The sequence below is a fragment of the Panthera uncia genome, assembly GCF_023721935.1.
Source record: "Panthera uncia isolate 11264 chromosome B3 unlocalized genomic scaffold, Puncia_PCG_1.0 HiC_scaffold_1, whole genome shotgun sequence".
Lineage (NCBI taxonomy): Eukaryota > Metazoa > Chordata > Mammalia > Carnivora > Felidae > Panthera > Panthera uncia.
Window position 1 is genome coordinate 84,396,491 of NW_026057582.1, and position 18,350 is coordinate 84,414,840.

Here is an 18,350-nt window from a genome sequence, read left to right on the forward strand (position 1 = left end):
AAAAAAAAAAAAAAAAAAAAAAAGAATAAATTTCATTTGATGAACAGGCAAAAGACATGAACATCTGACAAGAAAATAATGTAAGTGGGAAAGCATTCTGTTACATTAAGAATCAAAACAGTACAGGGAGTCTTGGGGGGTTCAGCTGGTTAAATTTCTGACTTTGGCTCAGGTCATGATCTCATGGCTCGTAGGTTCAAGGCCCACTGAGCTGTCAGCACAGAGCCTGGAGCCTGCTTCGGATTCTGTGTCTCCCTCTCGCTCTGCCCCTCCCTGCTCATGCTCTGTCTCTCTCTCTCAAAAATAAAAAAAACAGTAAAAAAATTTAATAAAAGAAAACAGTACACACTAAAAACATGTACACATTTTTATATCCATTTAATTAGTAAAAAAAAAATTTATATGATACTACCCAGTGCTTGAAATATTATGAAACTGAATCCTTTTTACACTGTCAAGGCAAAAAATACTGCTACCTCAATAAGGAAAAAAGCACCTGGACCCACTAATCCCAGTTCTAGGAGTTCACTCTAACAAAATAGTCTACAAATGGGAGGGGGAAAACACATCTGAATGAACAGGTAATGTTATCATCATTATTTGCAACGATGCAATTCTGGAAACAATGTGGAATTTCTTCAGCAGCAGAAATAAGAACGTATTTTTCATTCGACTAAGAGATTATAATGCAATCATCACAAATTATAATTATGAAGGGCACACAGCAACATGAAAAAACGCTCTAACAATTTTACGTGACAAAAGCTATAAAAGTGTACACCTTTATGATTATAATTACATTAAGATGTGGACATGTGGAAAAAGTTTGGATGAGAAGGAGACAAAATGAGAGTCAAGGCTAGATCTGGAGTAAGCTTTGTTTCCTTTAACACCGTAATAATGTTTTGTACTAGCATTACTTTATTTTCATTAAAAAAAAAATTTTTTTTTAAAGTTGGAGGAACATGAGAAGGCCATGTCCTTTCTGTAAGGAGGCGAGCACCACGCAAACAGACCAGAAGAGAAACGCTACACAGCCCTGAACCCTCCAGGACCCACATCATCCCCAAGGAACCTGTGTCTGGCCACAAAATTTCTGCCCAGCCAGGAAGACGGTGTTCCTCAAAATCAGAGAATCATGATAATGTGAGGAAGACACTCGTGAGAAGCAGCACCTGAATGGCCGAATGGGACAGTTGACAGTTGTACGTGGAGGCCACACAGAAACACAGTCTAAGGAAAGAAGACGGCTGTTGGGGAGCTGGAAGGAAGGGTGGCCCACAATGTGAGCCTCCATCAGCCTCCTGCACCACAGTGTGTGTCTACAAACAGGGCTCTGATGGTGTCATTGTACTTAAAACCGTGTGCCCAAAGCCAATCACCCAAAGCCTCCAATATGATGTCTGAACTCCCTTGCAGCATTCAAGGTCCTCTGAAATTTGGCCCCAGCTTCTCCTTCTAGTGTGATCTATCCAGCGCCACAAACATCCCACTGAGCTGTGGTTCACAGATCCTCAGACACAACTGTGTCCTCCCGCCACCTGCCTTCCTTTACACTCTCCTTTCCCCTGTATCTTCCAGGGCCCAGGTCACCTCCTCTCTCCCCTCCTCTTGAGACCTCCTGACTCAGTTCTCCACAAGCCTGAAGACCTATTTCACGCTTATTCCAATGTTTTCCTGAGCAGTTTTACATGCAACCTCTTTATGGACACACAACATGTCTTATTTATCCGTGAAGCCCAGGACTGAAGGCAGAGCTGGTGCTGACCAGGCTTATCTGATCTGCCTTTGGGCTGAGTCCAGGATTATGCCACACATCAAATCCCCAGTAATACAGACAAATAATTAACAATGGGATTATATTTCTTATACAGAACAAATGATACAGATCAACTCTGCTCTGGCCACATGGATCTGGCTGCTCCCTGAACATTTCAACCTCACTGCCTTTCCACTAGCCATTCCCTCTGCCTGCAGTGCACCTCCCCAGACGTGTGCCTGCTTCAATAGCCTCTTTCAGTCCCTAACTTCTCAGAGATGCCTTCCCTGATCATTTAATCTCAAATTTCAATGCTAATTCTTATCTTCAGTACTCCTTACCCCCCTTCTCCTGTTTTATTTTTCTTAGGACTTACCACTTCCCAACATATTATAATTTTGCTTGTTTATTTCGTTGTCTGCCCTGTCTCCATCAGAATATAAGCGCACGACACGGTATCCAGAATTGTCTTCAGTGCATGGTAGAAGCTTGATAAAATTTTTGTTGACTGAATAATGAATATACTATGTGAACCAATTCAACAGGCTCAATTTCAAGATCTAGATATGGGCTTCAAGAAATACAAAAATTATCTTATTCATATCATACTCAACCACTCAAGACTCCAAAACCCCACGGCCTCAATGCAGTGTGTGTTCTTATCAAGCCATCATGCAAATACCGGCAGCACTTACCTTTCTATTTTGCATTAGAGCTTTTTATGTACAAGTTGTGGATTACCACAAGGAAATACTGCTAAAATATTGGTTCTTAAACATCTTTAGGATCTAAAACATCTTAAAGAATTTGATAAAAGGTCCTGATCCTCTCTCTAGAAAAACCCACACATGAAAAAATTTTTGTATCAAGTCTAGGGTGGTTTATAGATTTGATAAAGCCCACTCACAGGTCCCATGTCCCCAGTGGCAGGAGACACAGCTTCTTTCTGACTCATAAAAGCTAGAAATAGGACACCCTTGTAAGAAGCCTATCCGTGGAACACAGGAAAGGAAAGGGCAGGAAAGCAAACCTGGGCCCAGTCCATCCTATACTAGAGGGATGAAAGGACACTGGGCCCGGTAGTATTATATTCCAGCCATTTGAGACTGTTTTCTGCAGCCTGGCCTCACTCTGGCTCAGAACATGCCTCCACAAAACTTCCTTTTGCTCCCATTCTGTGCTCTTGAAGCATTCTTCTGACTTGGCATCCCAGGTACATTCTTTTCTGCTACAACCTGAGTTTCTTTCATGTGAATTAGTTCATGCACAGTTGGTAAGTGGGAGAATGAGATCATTGTGAGGCAAAAATTGTGTCCATTCGTATGCAAAATTTCCCCAACTTGTTAGTGTTTTCAAGTGACCAGGCAAGCTTCCTCATAATTAAAGAGAAAGCCTAATTATACTGGGAGACCTAAAGAAAGGAACTTAAAAGTGACCTTTTTTAGCCCAGGGAGTGGCTGGTTAGTAGCTTCAAAACCGCTACACTTTCTATTAAGTTAAACCACCTGCAAAAGCTGAGAGTCAAAATGAAGCAAAGATGTTCTCCCCATATTAATTATTTGAGGGCTTCATAAAGAAGTCTATATCCAGGATGAGACGCTTTATTTTGATGAAACTAGTTTCTATTAGAAGCAAATATTCTCAAAGATTTGTATCTCAAAGGAGAAAGCACAGCCCCAGGATTCAAGATTGCCAAGCACTGTCATGCTGGGTACCAACACCAGTGGGAATTTAGTTTTAGTAGGACCGTTATTGTTTTAATTAGTGTTCCACTTACAAAGTTGCCTATGTCTTGAGTGGTCTGCCCCAGTCCCATTTTTCCCACAAGCCCTGTTATGTCCCATTAAGGATTTATTTATTTTAAACTTTGAGAGAGAGAGAGAGAGAGAGAGAGAGAGAGACAGAGAACAAGCGAGCAGGAGAGGGGCAGAGAGAGAGAATCCTGTGCTGTTAGAGCACAGGCCAACACGGGGCTCAATCTCATGAACCGTAAGATCATGACTTGAGCCGAAATCAAGAGTCAGATGCTTGACCGACTGAGCCACCCAGGCGCCCCTACAGGAGTTATTTATTATAGAATATAGGTTTTGCAGAACCCCATTCAAAGCATCATAACAAAATGCCTGTACCTCAATACACATAAAAAAGAGTGCCCTGGGTGCCCTGTACGAATATTCTAGCCACTGGAAAGAGATCTGGCCTCTCTACTGTAAATAAATAAAGGGATATTCTGTTAATATATTGGTCTCATGTGATTTTCGTCAGGGTCAGACTATACTGGTAGTCCGATGATCTCTGGATATACTAAGAACATCCACTTCTGGACCTGAGGACCAGACCTTAGTCTGAGGTCAATGGAGATGCTGCCCACTAGACAACATCACCACCAGCACACCTCCTGCCATTGGTAAGGGTCCACTTGGGCCTTAGTTCCCTACAAGACTGCTCTTTGAAAGCAGAATTTGTCTGGTTATAGTTGCTTGGAGCCCAGTGGAGTGCACTGTATGTATTTGTGGAATGAATAAATTAAAAGATACTAACTTCATTAAGACTGACTTTAAAGCTTTAGGATTGGGGTTCAATTATCATTGGTACATAGAAAAAGTACCAAGTTACTATGGTATTTATAGCTTATTATTCCAGGGTTTTCCCAAAGAGCTGGTAGTACACTGAAGATAAATGTCCCAAATGAGTTCATTCGGAGGAAGGATGGTACAAATTTATTGATTCAGGTTGCCCAGCTTCCACCCCCCTTCTTAAATAGGTGAGCTCCTTCTTCCATACCACATGTGGTCTTGGAGAATAGTTCTAGGCACCTACGTTTGCCTTCAGAAGCAAAGGGTAGCCACAACCTCTTTCCCCACCCCTAGTAAAGTCAGAAGATGTGAGACTCTGACCCAATCCTGGTCAATTGGATACCCTTGATCTTGAGAAAGTGACTCAAGGATGACAAGCAGTTATGGTACACACCAACAAAGATCACAGCCTACATGGTTCTTTTATGTAATGTTGATACTCCTCCAGCAAGAGGTAGGGTCTGTGTTCCCCTGCCTTGAACACATAAGAATATGGCAGAAGTGACTATGATAAAAGGCACTGAGGCTTCCACTGAGGTCTCTTGGATTGCTCACACCAGGAAAAGCCAGTCACTAGGAATGAGGACACTCAGAGGGACCCACTTAGATAAGTACTGAGGCCTCCAGCTCACAACCAGCACCAACTTGTCAGCTATGAGAATGAGCCACTCTGGAAGTGGATCCTCTAGCCTAGTCGGGACTCCAGATGAAGATAGCCGAGCCAACATACAACTACAATCACACGAGAGATCCCAAGCAACAACTGCCTAGCTGATTCCTTCCCAAATTCCTAACCATAACACATACCGGGAGAGATAACAGATGATTTGTTATTTTACGCCACTAAGCTTTGGGGTGATTTGTTACATGGTATTAGATAGCTAATACAAGCTGGTGAGGGGCAATTTTCATTGAGGATGTGGTAACAGGCAGTAGCAACAGCTCAGGAAGTAACTGTGCCAGTGGAGGACTGCTCAGCCTGTCCTGGTTCCAAAGGGATTGCTGTCCAGCTTCCTGCTTCTTGTTGGGAGGTTCTCTGGAGCTCCCTTGGTTCCTATCATTCCCAAGCCTGGTCTCCATTAATTTTGTGTCTACCTACCATTCTCTTAATATTCCAAGAAACCACGCTTCATTTATCCAGATACTGCTTTAATTAACCAGAACTGGTCTCCATTGCTCACAACCAAGAACCTTAACTGATACAGGGAGTTATCTTTAGCTCATTATTGGCCAATGATGAGGGAAGGAGAAAAAAAGGCAAAACAAAAGAAGAAGGGATAAATATTATATAGAGTCAAACCAAGTATATATAAACGGACCTAAATTAAGCAAAAATAGAATGTACAGAAACAAAACAATTTAATACTAACAACAAGCTAACTTTATTTGGCATTTATCCCGTACCATGCACTGTTCTAAGTACTTTACATAATCTTCACAATGCTTTGAGATAAGTATTATTATTCACCCTGCTTTGCAGAGGAGAAAACTGGAACACAGAGAGGTCCGCTAACTTTGCCTGAGGTCAGCAGTCAGACTCCAGCGTCCCTGCCCCTCACAACCATGTTCTAATGTCTAGAGAGTTTGTAGGTCTCTGAGAACAGGAAGGGCTTTGCAGCACTGCCTTGTGTGACTCTCAAAAGTAACCTACTGTTTAATCCTACTAAGCTCAGGTCAGGGACTTTTGCCTAGAACGGCATTCAATAAATACTAGATGACTGAATACACACTTGTTCACTTGAATTACTTTCTGTTTTCTTTCTCTAATGGCAAGGGTAAACCACTGTGGGCAACTGGAAGTCTGTGTTTATGGGTGAGACCAGATGCACAAGATGAGGGCTGTAAATATATAACCTGTGGTCACCCACCAGATCCTGTGAGGCATGAGGATCAATTGACTTGAGCACTGGTCTCAGATGTCTAGTATCACTTCTTCTGTGCTTCCCAGTTTCCCTTCCCTCCATGAAGTCCTTATCCCAGGGCCATACCCGCTTGTTACCTGTGCCAAGCTTAGCAAAGACCTGCATGGACTCATCAAAACGCTTCTGGCAGAAGAGGTTGAAGGCATACAAGTTCTTAATGTGATGGATCTGTTGCTGCTTTTCACTGTCGGAATCATCTTTCATTTCCTAGTAAGACAGCAGAATAGGTAAGAGTTCACTCACTCACCAAGTATTTATTCAGTATATACTAGGTATTAGACACACCCTATGAGGCCCACATACCAAAGTGTACAAGACAGCCACATGGCATCTGCCCTCATAGACTGCCCTGATATTCTAACCAAAAGACTGAGAAGAAATTATGTAATTAAAATATAACTGGGTTTCCACAAAATATGTGTGACCCGTATTCCTGAAAATTGTCAAGGTCATGAAAAATAAGGAAAGATTAAGAAACTGTCACAGATCAGAGGTCACTGAAGACATACAACAGCTAAATACAACGTGATTTCTGGACTTGAAACTGGAACAGAAAAAGGGCGTTACGTTAATGGAAAAACTGGTGAAATCTGAGTCAAGTCTAGAGTTTAGTTTAAAAACACAAAAAAATCAAAACCAAAACAAAACAGGGTGAGTGATGACAGAAGCACATGGGAGGGGTATCTAGTCTAGTCTGAGCAGTGGGTCTGAGAAGGACACCAAGAGGAATGTGGACTAAGACATAGGCTGAGCTGGACTTAACCAGGGGAGTCTGGGCAGCTGACAGATGGAAGGGAAGAAGAGTATGTTTTCCCAGCAAAGAGGACAGCACGTGTGCAAGGCCCTAATGTGACAGAGGGAATCCAGGCATGCTCAAGGATCAAAGGACATTTAACGTAGCTGGCACAGTAGGGACAGGTGCTGTTCACAGTAAGCTATTTATTATTTTTGTTTCTCCCTTATAACCCTTCATTCCCCTTATATTCTTTTAAACCCATCTTTAGGTTTAATTTCTTCCTTCAAACTGTCTTTCCATTTTTCCCTTCTTTTCCTTTCCTTGTGCCATCTATTGCCTTGTCTAGACCACCATCACCATGCGGCCACACCTGGTCTAAGCCCTCTTGGGTGCTTTACAGGCTTTCAAAACCTGGCACAGCCTCCTTATCTGGATTATTCCCAGACATTCAAGCATCACCCTCTGCTTCAGTCAGGATGGGCTCCAAACAGTTTCCACACTTGTTTTCACTTCTTCAACTTCCTTAGGCTCTTAGCATTCTCTGTTTCCTCACCTGATTCTGATCTATTCAGAAAGGGTCCAACCTGGGGATGCCGTGTCCAGCCGACAGGGAACTGCCCCTTGGCTAAAATTTTGCTCCATGTTTTGTCAATGGTAAAAACTTTAGTATGTTAATTGTCCTCTGAAAGTTTCATGTAGTTCTTTAATTTCTTTACAGAAAAAATAGGTTCCTCAAGAGCGAAGATGGTATTAACCAACCTTCTTTCATCACAGCACAGGATACCTACTAAGCACAAGTCTAGAAAAGAGAAGGAAAAATGGAAACCCACTTCTACCTTCTCCACTGAAGATTAAACACACAACCTGCAGCAGGAAGATCACTGAAAAGACCCATGATCTTCCTGTGGAGAAAAATAAGATACTAAAAAAGCTATGCGCTGCATCATACCCTTTAAAGTTCAAAAACTAAATACATATTCTAGCACACAGATATATGTAAATGATTAAACAAGAAGCAACTTCTTAAAATTTAACTACAGGGGCGCCTGGCTGGCTCAGTCAGTTAAGCGTCTGACTCTTGGTTTCGGCTCAGGTCATGATCTCCCAGTTCGTAGCCCCACATCCGGTTCCACGCTAATAGTGCTGAGCCTGCTTTGCAATCTCTCTCTCTCTTTCTCTCTGCTTCTCCCTGCTCATGCTCTCTATCTCTCTAAATAATAAATAAACTTAAAAGGAATTTTTAAATTTAATTCCAGTACAGGGATGCCTGGGTGGCTCAGTCAGCTGAACATCCGACTCTTGATTTCAGCTCAGGTCATGATCTTAGGGTTGTGGGATTGAGCCTCACATTGGGCTCTGCAATGAGTGTGGAGCTTGGGATTCTTTCTTTCTCTTTCTCTCTCTCTCTCTCTCTTTCCCTTTGCCACTCTACCCACTTGCACTCTCTAAAAATAAAAAAAATAATAATAAAAAAACATTTAAAATTTACTTCCAGTACAATTAACGTAGTATTATATTAGTTTCAAGTGTACAATATGGTGAGTTGACAATTCTATACAATACTCAGTGCTCATCACGATATGTGTACTCTTTTTAAAAAATGTTTATTTATTAGAGAGTACATAGATGCGCACATACGTATGGGAGGGACAGAGAGAATCTCAAGCAGTCTCCGTGCTCACACAGGGCTCAATCTCATGAACTGTGAGATCATGACGTGAGCCAAAATCAAGAGTCTGATGCTTAACCAACTGAGCCACCCAGGCACCCCATGATACGTGTACTCTTAATCCCTTTCACTTATTTTCCCTCATCTACCCACCCTTCTGATAACTACCAGTTTGTTCTCTACAGTTAAGAATCTGTTTTTGTGGTTTGTCTCTTTTTTTCTTTGGTCTTTTGCTTCTTAAACTGCACATATAAGTGGAATCATATGGTATTTGTCTTTCTCTGACTGACTTACTTCACTTAGCATTATACTCTCTAGATCCCTCCATGTTGTTGCAAATGGCAAAATTTCATTCTTTTTATGGCTGAAAAATATTCCACTGTGTATATATACCATATCTTCTTCATCCACTCATCTATCAATGGACACTTACATTGCTTCCCTATCTTGGCTACTGTAAATAATGCAATAAACACAGGGGTCCATATATCTTTTAGAATCAGTGTTTTTGTGTTCTTTGAGTAAATTCCAGTAGTTGAATTACTGAATCATATAATAGTTCTATTTTTAATTTTTTTAGGAAACTTCATACTGTTTTCCACAGTAGCTATACCAATTTGCATTCCCACAACAGTGCATGAAGGCTCCAGTTTTTCTCCACATCCTCACCAACACTTGTTGTTTCTTATGTTGTTGATTTTAGCCATTCTGACAGGTATGATGTATCATCTCATTGTGGTTTTAATTTGCATTTCCCTGATGAGGAGTGATGTTGAGCATCTTTTCAAATGTCTGCTGGCCATCTGTATGGCTTCTCTGGAGAATGTCTGTTCATGCTTTCTGCCCATTTTTAAATTGGATTATTTTTGGGGTGTTGAGTTATATCAGTTCTTTATATATTTTGGATACTAATCCTTTATCAGGTATGTCATTTGCAAGTATCTTCTTTCATTTAGTAGGTTGTCTTTTAGTTTAGTTGACTGTTTCCTTTGCTGTGCAGAAGCTTTTTATTTTGATGTAGTCCCAATAGTTTGTTTTTGCTTGTTTCCCTTGCCTAAGGAGACATATCTAGAAAAATGTTGCTATGATCGATTTCAGAGAAATTACTGCCTGTGTTCTTCTAGGATTTTTACGATTTCAGGTCTCACATTTAGGTCTTTAATCCATTTTGACCTTATTTTTTGTGTATAGTGTAAGAAAGGGGTCCAGTTTCAATCTTTTGCATGCTGTTGCCTAGTTTTTCCACCACCATTTTTTGAAGAGATTGTTTTTTACCCATTGTATATTCTTGCCTCTTTTGTTGAAGAGTAATTGACCATATAATCATGGGTTTATTTCTGGGCTCTCTATTCTGTTCCATTTATCTATGTGTCTGTTTTTTGTGTATTATAGTGCTTTTGTTAATACTGCTTTGTAGCATATCTTGAAATCTAGGATTGTGATACCTCCAGTTTCATTTCTTCCTCTTTTTCAAAACTGCTTTGGCTATTTAGGGTCTTTTGTGGTTCCATACAAATTTTAGAATTGTTTGTTCTAGTTCTATGGAAAATGCTATTGGTATTTTTATAGAGATTGCATTAAGTCTATAGATTACTTTGGATAGAATGGACATTTTAACAATATTTGTTCTTCCAGTTAATGAGTATGGAATATCTTTCCATTTGTGTCATTGTCAATTTCTTTCATCAGTGTTTTATAGTTTTCAGAGTACAGACCTTTCACCTCCTTGGTTAAGTTTATTCCTAGGTATTTTATTATTTTTGGAGCAACTGTAAATGGGATTGTTTTCTTAATTTCTCTTCCCTCTATTTCATTATTAGTGTGTAGAAATGTAACAGATTTCTGTAGATTGATTTTGCATGCTGAAACTTTACTGAATTCATTTATCAATTCAAGCAGCTTCTTGGTGGAATCTTTTGGGTTTTCTATATACAGTATCATGTCATCTGTAAACAGTGATACTTTTACTTCTTCCGTACTGATTTGGATGCCTTTATTTCTTTTTGTTGTCTGACTTCTATGGCTAGGACTTCCAGTACTATGTTGAACAAAGCAGTGAGAGTGGACAATCTCACCTTGTTCCTGACCTTAGGGAAAAGGCTCTCAGTTTTTTTCTCCATTAAGGATGATGTTAGCTGTGGGTTCTTCATATGATATTGAGGTACAGTCCCTCTAAGCCTATTCTGTTGAGAGTTTTTTATGAATGGATACTGTACTTTGGCAAATGCTTTTTCTGTGTCTACTCAAATGATCATATGGTTCTTTATCCTTTCTCTTGATGTGACATAACACATTGATTAATTTGCAAATATTCAACCACCCTTGCAACTAAGAAAGAAATCCCACTTGATTGTGGTGAATGATTTTTAAAGTACTGTTGGATTCAGTTAGCTGGTATTTTATTGAGAATTTTTGCATCTGTGTTCATCAGGGATATTGGCCTGTAGTTATCTCTCTCTCTCTCTCTTTTTTTTTTTTTTTTTGTGGAGTGTCTTTATCTGGTTGTGGTATCAGGGTAATGGCCTCATAGAATGGATTTGGAAGGTTTCCCTCCTTTTCTGTTTTTTTCAAATAGTTTGAGAAGAATATGTATTAACTCTTCTCTAAATGTTTGGTAGAATTCACCTGTGAAGCCATCTGGTCCTAGACTTTTGTTTTTTGGGAGGTTTTTTGTTTGTTTGTTTGTTTTTTAATTTTAGAGTAAGAGTGTGCAAGCAAGTAAGGGAGAGGGGCAGAGTGGGAGAAAGAGGGAGAGAAAAAGGAAATCCTAAACAGCCTCCACACTCAGCATGGAGCCTGGGGCACGGCTAATCCCACAACCTGGGGATCATGACCTGAGCCGAAATCAAGTGTTGGACACGCAACCAACTGAGCCACTCAGGCACCCCGGGAAGTTTTTTGATTACTAATTCAATTTCACTGCTGACAATCAGTCTGTTCAAATTTTCTATTTCTTCTTGATTCAGTCTTGGGAGGTTATAGGTTTCTAGGAATTTATCCATTTCTTTTATTTGTCCAATTTGTTGGCATATAATTTTTCATAATTTTCTTATAATCCTTCGCATTTCTGTGTTGTCAATTGTTAATTCTCCTCTTCCTTATTTCATTTATTGGAGTCCTCTCTTTGGCTAATGGTTTATCAATTTTGATGATCTTTTCAAAGAACCAGCTCCTAGTTTCATTGATTTGTTTTATTGTTTTTTAGTTTCTATTTCATTTATTTCTGCTCTAATCTTTATTATTTCCTTCCTACTACTGGTTTGGGATTTTGTTTGTTCTTTTTCTAGCTCCTTTATGTGTAAAGTTAGATTGTTTATTTGAGATTTTTCAACAAGAAACACATTTTCAACGGGCGTGATAAATACAAATTTAGGGTAATGGCTATGTCTTGAGGGAAGGTAGAGGGATGGGATGGGGAGGAACATATAGGTTATATAAGTTATTTTTCTTGGGTAAGATGGTGCATTCATGGGTATTATTTCAAAAATGAAAATAAAATAACAGAGGGCAATGCATAGGTGGCAAAAAAAAAAAAAAAAAAATTAGTAAGATGTTAAATTAAATGCCCTAAGAAAGAAACAATCTTTATGGGATATTAAACGTGTCTAACTATTAAGAATGGATTTTTGTTTTAAATCCAGAACATGTATATCCAAGATGAATGTTACTTTTCAAAAGTATCTACCACATGTGACTACAAACATAAATTCCAAAACATGCAACCACTGCTTTCCTTTCAGAAAGAACTGACAAGATACTCTAAAAAGTAAGCTTTTAAAATATTATCTTCATAAAAATCTCTTTTACTAAATTAATTTAATGAGTAGGATCGGAATAATCTTTGGTTGTTTCCTAAACTCAAATCCACTCTCTACAGACAATAATCACCACTGGGGATGTTTAAAAGAATAAGACAAATCTCAGAGATCAGCCTCCAAAACTTGGCAATGAGAGAAACACCAAAATAAGAGCATGGTTACTACTTGGCTATGAACCTCGGCTATGAACAATATCCCATGGAAACATTCAAGGACAGTGGCAGCCATAAAGAGTGCATCCTTCTCAAATGCAGCAACATGAGGTGGTTTCAGAATACCTGAAGAAGGCCTGCCTATCCAAACACAGGGGAACTACTGTTGAAAGGGATTTTGAGTGGCCCTCCAGTTGTTGCATTTAACCAGACTGCGGTCTTACATTTATAATTGCTACTTTAATACCTGCACTGTCTTTAATTTTTCAAGGCTGTAACGTATCTATTAAATTATTTTATTGTCTTATTAATTCTAGGAGATATTTGGCATTCTTCTCCATTTTACAGATAAGCAAACTGAAAGTGTGAAATTATTTAGAGTTTATGGCAGCATCAGATCCCAAATCCAAGTCTCCTAACTTTCAGCTCTGTGCTTATTCTACCAGTCTAAACCAAATATAAACATCTAAAACAAAAAAACCTGCTTTGAACAACGAGAAATGCAGACTCAGATCCATATCTCAGAAATAATACTTACTGCAAGCTGTAGAGCCAGTTCAAACTGCTTGTCCTGGAGAAGCTGTTGGATTTGGGTTGCCATGGGGACAGGAATGAGTCTCCAAACAAAATGATTGCTGGCCACATAGATAATATTTGATCTGGGGGCAGGAATAAGAGTATCAGCAAAAGGACACAGGCTTTATGATGACATAGGTGATTTTAAAGCTTTGCAATCTGGCAGCTACAGTAAAAAAAGAAATTCCTTACCCTCCCGAGGTAATGAAGCGGGGCCTTTGCAATTCAATACTCTGGACCAGAAGCCTCGGTTCGAATGTTCGGATCTCCACATATCGAGGCAAAACTGCAATGATGTAGGGAGGCTGGTGCTCTAAACAAGAAAGAACACCTTGAATTGCAGATCTGGTCTATGAACTGCTTCAGTTTCCCATTTCTAAGCTGCACTTAAACAGGATCTCCCAATAGTCCACTAGTCAAATACCAAGTCAGGATCCTACATTGTGATATCCAAAGGGAAAAGATGTTTTGTCCAAGTGATGCTAAGAGAAATCTCTTGCACAAGAAGGATGCATCCAGCTTCGCTGACAGTGACCTGATCCCACTCCTACCATCTCCTCCAAAGGACTGGGTGAAAGCTTCACCTGCTCCCTTTCTCACCAGTCACAAAATTAAGCCAGAGAAAGGTCAGTGGCAGCTGCCCCTAACAATGCATCAGAGGGAGAATAAGGTTACATGACCTCTTCTTTCATTCTCTTAGGAAGGGCAGGAGGAAGGTAACTTCTTTTTTCCCTAAAATGAGGCTAACGAAAGAATTCCACATTTCTGGCCAAAGTTATTTCTGCTTAAGATTTTCACAGGGAAAAGATGCACACTCCACCTGATGCTTAATGGTTACAGAGAAGGCAACTGGATGGCATTCTCAGGGTAGCAGTTTTCTACCACTGATGTGAGGTATCTAGAAAGTAGAGGAGTGGTTGCCAAGGGCTGAGGGAGAGAGAAACGGGCTGTTACTTAATAGATATGGAGTTTTAGTTTCGCAAGATGAAAATATTCTGAAATCTGTTGCACGACCATATGAATATATGTAATGACTGAACTGTAGGCTTAAAAATGGTTAAGGTGATAGATTTTATGTTATTTTTTATCACAAAACTGAAAATTTTTTAAATGTAAAAAAAATAGTAAGAAATGAACCACTAGATGGCATCATTATCAAAAAGAAATGTAACCTCAAAGAATGTATTTGTAGTTTCTTAGTCTGGCTAACTTCCTATGAATTTATTTTCCTCATTTATTTTCTGATAAAAAGTTTTTCATATTATGTTTGCAATTTACACTCTAAATACAGTAAAAAATTTACAGCCAGAAGGGACCTGGCCTAAGTAATACTTCTATCACTTTGAACACCATCACTGTTATTAGGCTGGTATTTTTCATCTTACAAAAAAAAATAAAGTAAAATAAATGTGGTTTTGTGTTGGATTTTTTACTTTTCTTTTTTTGCTGGCCTCCTTTTTAAAAGCTAGTACAATTCCCTTTGGTGTTAATTTGTATAAATTTGAAAATTTCTCTCCTTTAATCTGGTCTAATTTAATGAAAAAGGTAATCTATAATAGAAGCACTCTTATCATTGCCCAGTCCCCTCAACTCTTTGACGATAGAGATGGTCTATATCTGTTTGTATCTTCAAAACTTGGCAGAGTGCCTGGTATACAGCAGATATATAACAAATTGCCAACAATGACAGTGATTCACCTATTCAGCAAGCATTTCCTAAAAGGCTATATGATGTCTCAGGCCCTACTCAAAGTGGATCAAGACATGAGTCCAGGGTTCACAGGGCTCCTACATGAGCACAGAAGACAGCTCAACTGTATCCAGTGAGACAGTGTCGGTACCATGACAGGGAAAGCTGAAAGAGCTTTGGAAGCAACAAGGGGAAGTGACTAATTCTGCCTGTGCATCAGAGAAGACTTCACAGGGGGAAGTGCCACTGAATAGGGCCTTGTCATGTGAGCTGGACAGGGCCAGGCAGAGAAGAAATCAAGAGACAACAGCACGTGTGATGATCACTCAGTGAGGGGGGTTCCACGATGACTGGAGCCTGGGTGAAGTGGTAAAGTTGAGAGCAGAAATATAAATGAAGTTTAAAATGCACACCATCTAAGGAGTTTAGTCTTCCTCTGTCCGGTGGTGATTCTCCCACCCTATCTAGAAAGAATGCCCTCTCCCCACCTCAGTATGTTAAGGCACAGAACTGTTTCTGAGAAACACTGCCAAAGGCAAAGGGCGCTAACAAAGGAACTCATACTAGGGAATCAGAAACATCCTTCAAGCGTATTGCACACATCTTCATCAGTTCTCCCACAGCTCCTCTTCTGAAGGGAAAACAAGGGCCGCCTAGAATACCACACGAAGCTTCTCGCGCAGCTCTGAGCCCCTCAAACTTGTTAATATACATAATCTCGGGCCTTATAAAATATTGTCCTTTTGATTTACCTTCCTACTGAACTGTTCATCTCTAACCACCACCAAAATACCCTAGAACCTGATGCTTTTATCCAAACATTTACCATTTAGGAATCTACTGCTCTGTGAGACCTTTGCACGGGCCTCTAACCGGCACTATCCTTATTCCTCCATAATTTGAGCCACCTGTTTTAGCCAGGGCAGTCTCCCTGCCTGGTCCAGTCCAATTGTACCTATGTAATGAAACTTCTTCCTGACAAGTTGAACAATGAACTTCCCCTTTCTCAACTACTGAATCTCAGCTCATCCAATTTAACCGCTCCAATGGTGCCTTATTTTATCTCTTTATCCAAGATGGAATCTTTACCTCCCCAGCTAGAGTCTTTAAAGATGGCATGTCTGTACGCCCCCCTCCGCAGTGGTAACTATTTTTAAAATGCTCACTGTCCTGACTGAACATGAATTGCTGCAAGGGTGGTCACATGCTTCCAGGCAATGCCACTGCTGAGAGCCTGAGGCAGGTGTAGGAGCAGAAACCCTTAACATGGAGGGCAGACACTGACATCTAAATGCAATGTGCACCTCCAAGCTACAAAAGCAGAAGCAATAACCACCACATCAAAAACACTTCAATATTGAGTTGCATGTATTACAGGAATAAATAAGGAATTACCACTAATTTCCAAATGTAATCTATCTGGCAGAGGACACAATAAAACCATTAAAAAGAAGGTATAACAAAAAGGACTAAGAAGTAAAAATATACAGCAGTAGACAATCACTTCCTAAAACACACAACTCTGCTCATTTCTTTCCCCCGCAGGGGCAAAACCCAGCTTCCTACAAAAACCAGAATATCCCATTTTTAATGATCTTACAAACTTGTCTACTTATAGGAAGGGGAACTGAGAGTAAATGACACTGTAACCACAGTATGCTGAAGCTATGAAAGGGATTCCATTCTGTGAGGATGGCGCACAACCCCAGCCCACGGTGGGAAACAGCAGCTATGGTGGTCTCACCCATGGCCACTGGTATGTCTGTCCAGTTCAAGGCACACTTCTGTGTGCATATCCCCTCCTCATTGAGCACCACGGTGAGATCATCCTGACCCACAGCCACTTTTCCATCTGCCAGAGGTGCAACTAACGGCTCCAGCTGTTTTCCTGTTGGAAAGAGCTCTTTGATGGACCCCTTTCCATCCACCTATAGGAAGACACAAATTGAATCAACCAGCGTTCTCTCGATAGAGGCATGAACATGGCCTGAAAAACCCAAATATAACTCCAAGCCTACAGAAGCCAATAATATTCCTTGCTTGGCATAAGGAAATATTATAGAGTTTGTTATGACAAATTTTGTCATCACAATGACAGAACCAGTTCTCTTTTTCTCTAACACAGAGGCACAAGCATCTGGCCTGGCAACTAACAATGTCAAGTGCTGGCGAGGATGCAGAGTGACTGGGACTCTCACTCGCTGCTGGTGAGAATGCAAAATGGTACAGCCATTTTGTTTGTTGGCTTCTTATAAAGTTAAATAGACACTTACCATACAACCCAGTAATCCCATTCCTTAGGTATTTGCTCAAGAGAAGTAAAAACTTATGTTTACACGAAAACCTGTACGCAAATGTTTATAGCAGCCTTATTCATAGTGGTGAAAAATTGGAAACAACGTTGTCCTTCAACTGATGAATGAATAAACAAACTATAGTACATCCATACCATGGAATACTACTCAGCCATGAGGAATAAAATGACACGCACAACAATACAGATGGATGTCAAATGCATAATGCCGAGTGAAAGAAGCCATATTCAAAAGGCTACATACGGTAGGATTCCATTTATATGACATTCTGGAAAAGGCAAAACTATAAGAGATGAAGAACAGGTCAGTGATTACTAGAGGCTGGGGCATAGAAGGAGGGGTTGACTTCAGAGGGGCAGCATGACGGCATTTTTTGGGTGATGGAGCTGCTCTGAATCTTGATTATGGTGGTGGCTACACAACTCAAGGCATCTGTTAAAACTCAGAACTATACATCAAAAAGAATGAATTTTACTGTATGTATATAAATGAATAATTTTTTAATAGCTTGGGTCTAAACCAAGATTTCCCACCCTCAAGACTGTACCCTTGAGAAGATGATGCCAGAATTCAAGACAGTCAGAGGGAGCCCGCTCCAGCTTCAGGCTCTGTATCCCTACCCCTCATGGACTTCTTTTGGCACCTATATGCCTCACTGTTATTCTGCTAATCAGTCAGCTGGAGAGCAGTGACTCCTCTATGAGTTTGCAACTCTGATGCTGATAAAATGAGGACACTCTAACAACGTAAATGTGGAACAGATATATTAACTAGATAAATAATGAAGAGCTAACATGGTGGGGAGTGGGGAAGTGGGGAGAAGTGAAGATGGAGAGAAAGACTTCTAGAATTGCCAAGTCTGGAATATGAGAGGGGTATAAAGCTCAGAAGTTTAGGTTATGCTATGAAATGAATGGTATATCAACCATTTCTACATACAGTATGACTACTGGAGGAAAAAAAAACAATGTCGTGGATATTGATACCACTTAGGAGAAGGAAAAAAAGTTGTAAAACAATGTGTACGACATCTTTGTAAATAGGCAGAAGTTCATATGCCCAAAGATTAACAATAACTATCTCTGAGTCAATAGATTATGGATGATTTATATTTCCTTTATTTTCCTTATCTATATT

General features: G+C 40.0%; 1 protein-coding gene across 3 annotated transcripts in view; it reads right to left on the reverse strand.

Annotated features, from left to right (window-relative positions):
- The window catches only part of VPS39 (VPS39 subunit of HOPS complex), a 46,825-nt gene that overhangs the window by 12,398 nt on the left and 16,077 nt on the right, over positions 1–18,350 (reverse strand). For all 3 annotated transcript variants that reach the window (XM_049613422.1, XM_049613423.1, XM_049613421.1), the window contains 4 exons: positions 16,643–16,826; positions 13,401–13,521; positions 13,171–13,291; positions 6,335–6,464 (listed from right to left, as the gene is read on the reverse strand). In XM_049613422.1, coding sequence (XP_049469379.1) covers positions 6,335–6,464; positions 13,171–13,291; positions 13,401–13,521; positions 16,643–16,826 — 556 coding nt within the window. The remainder of the gene's footprint in view (positions 1–6,334; positions 6,465–13,170; positions 13,292–13,400; positions 13,522–16,642; positions 16,827–18,350) is intronic.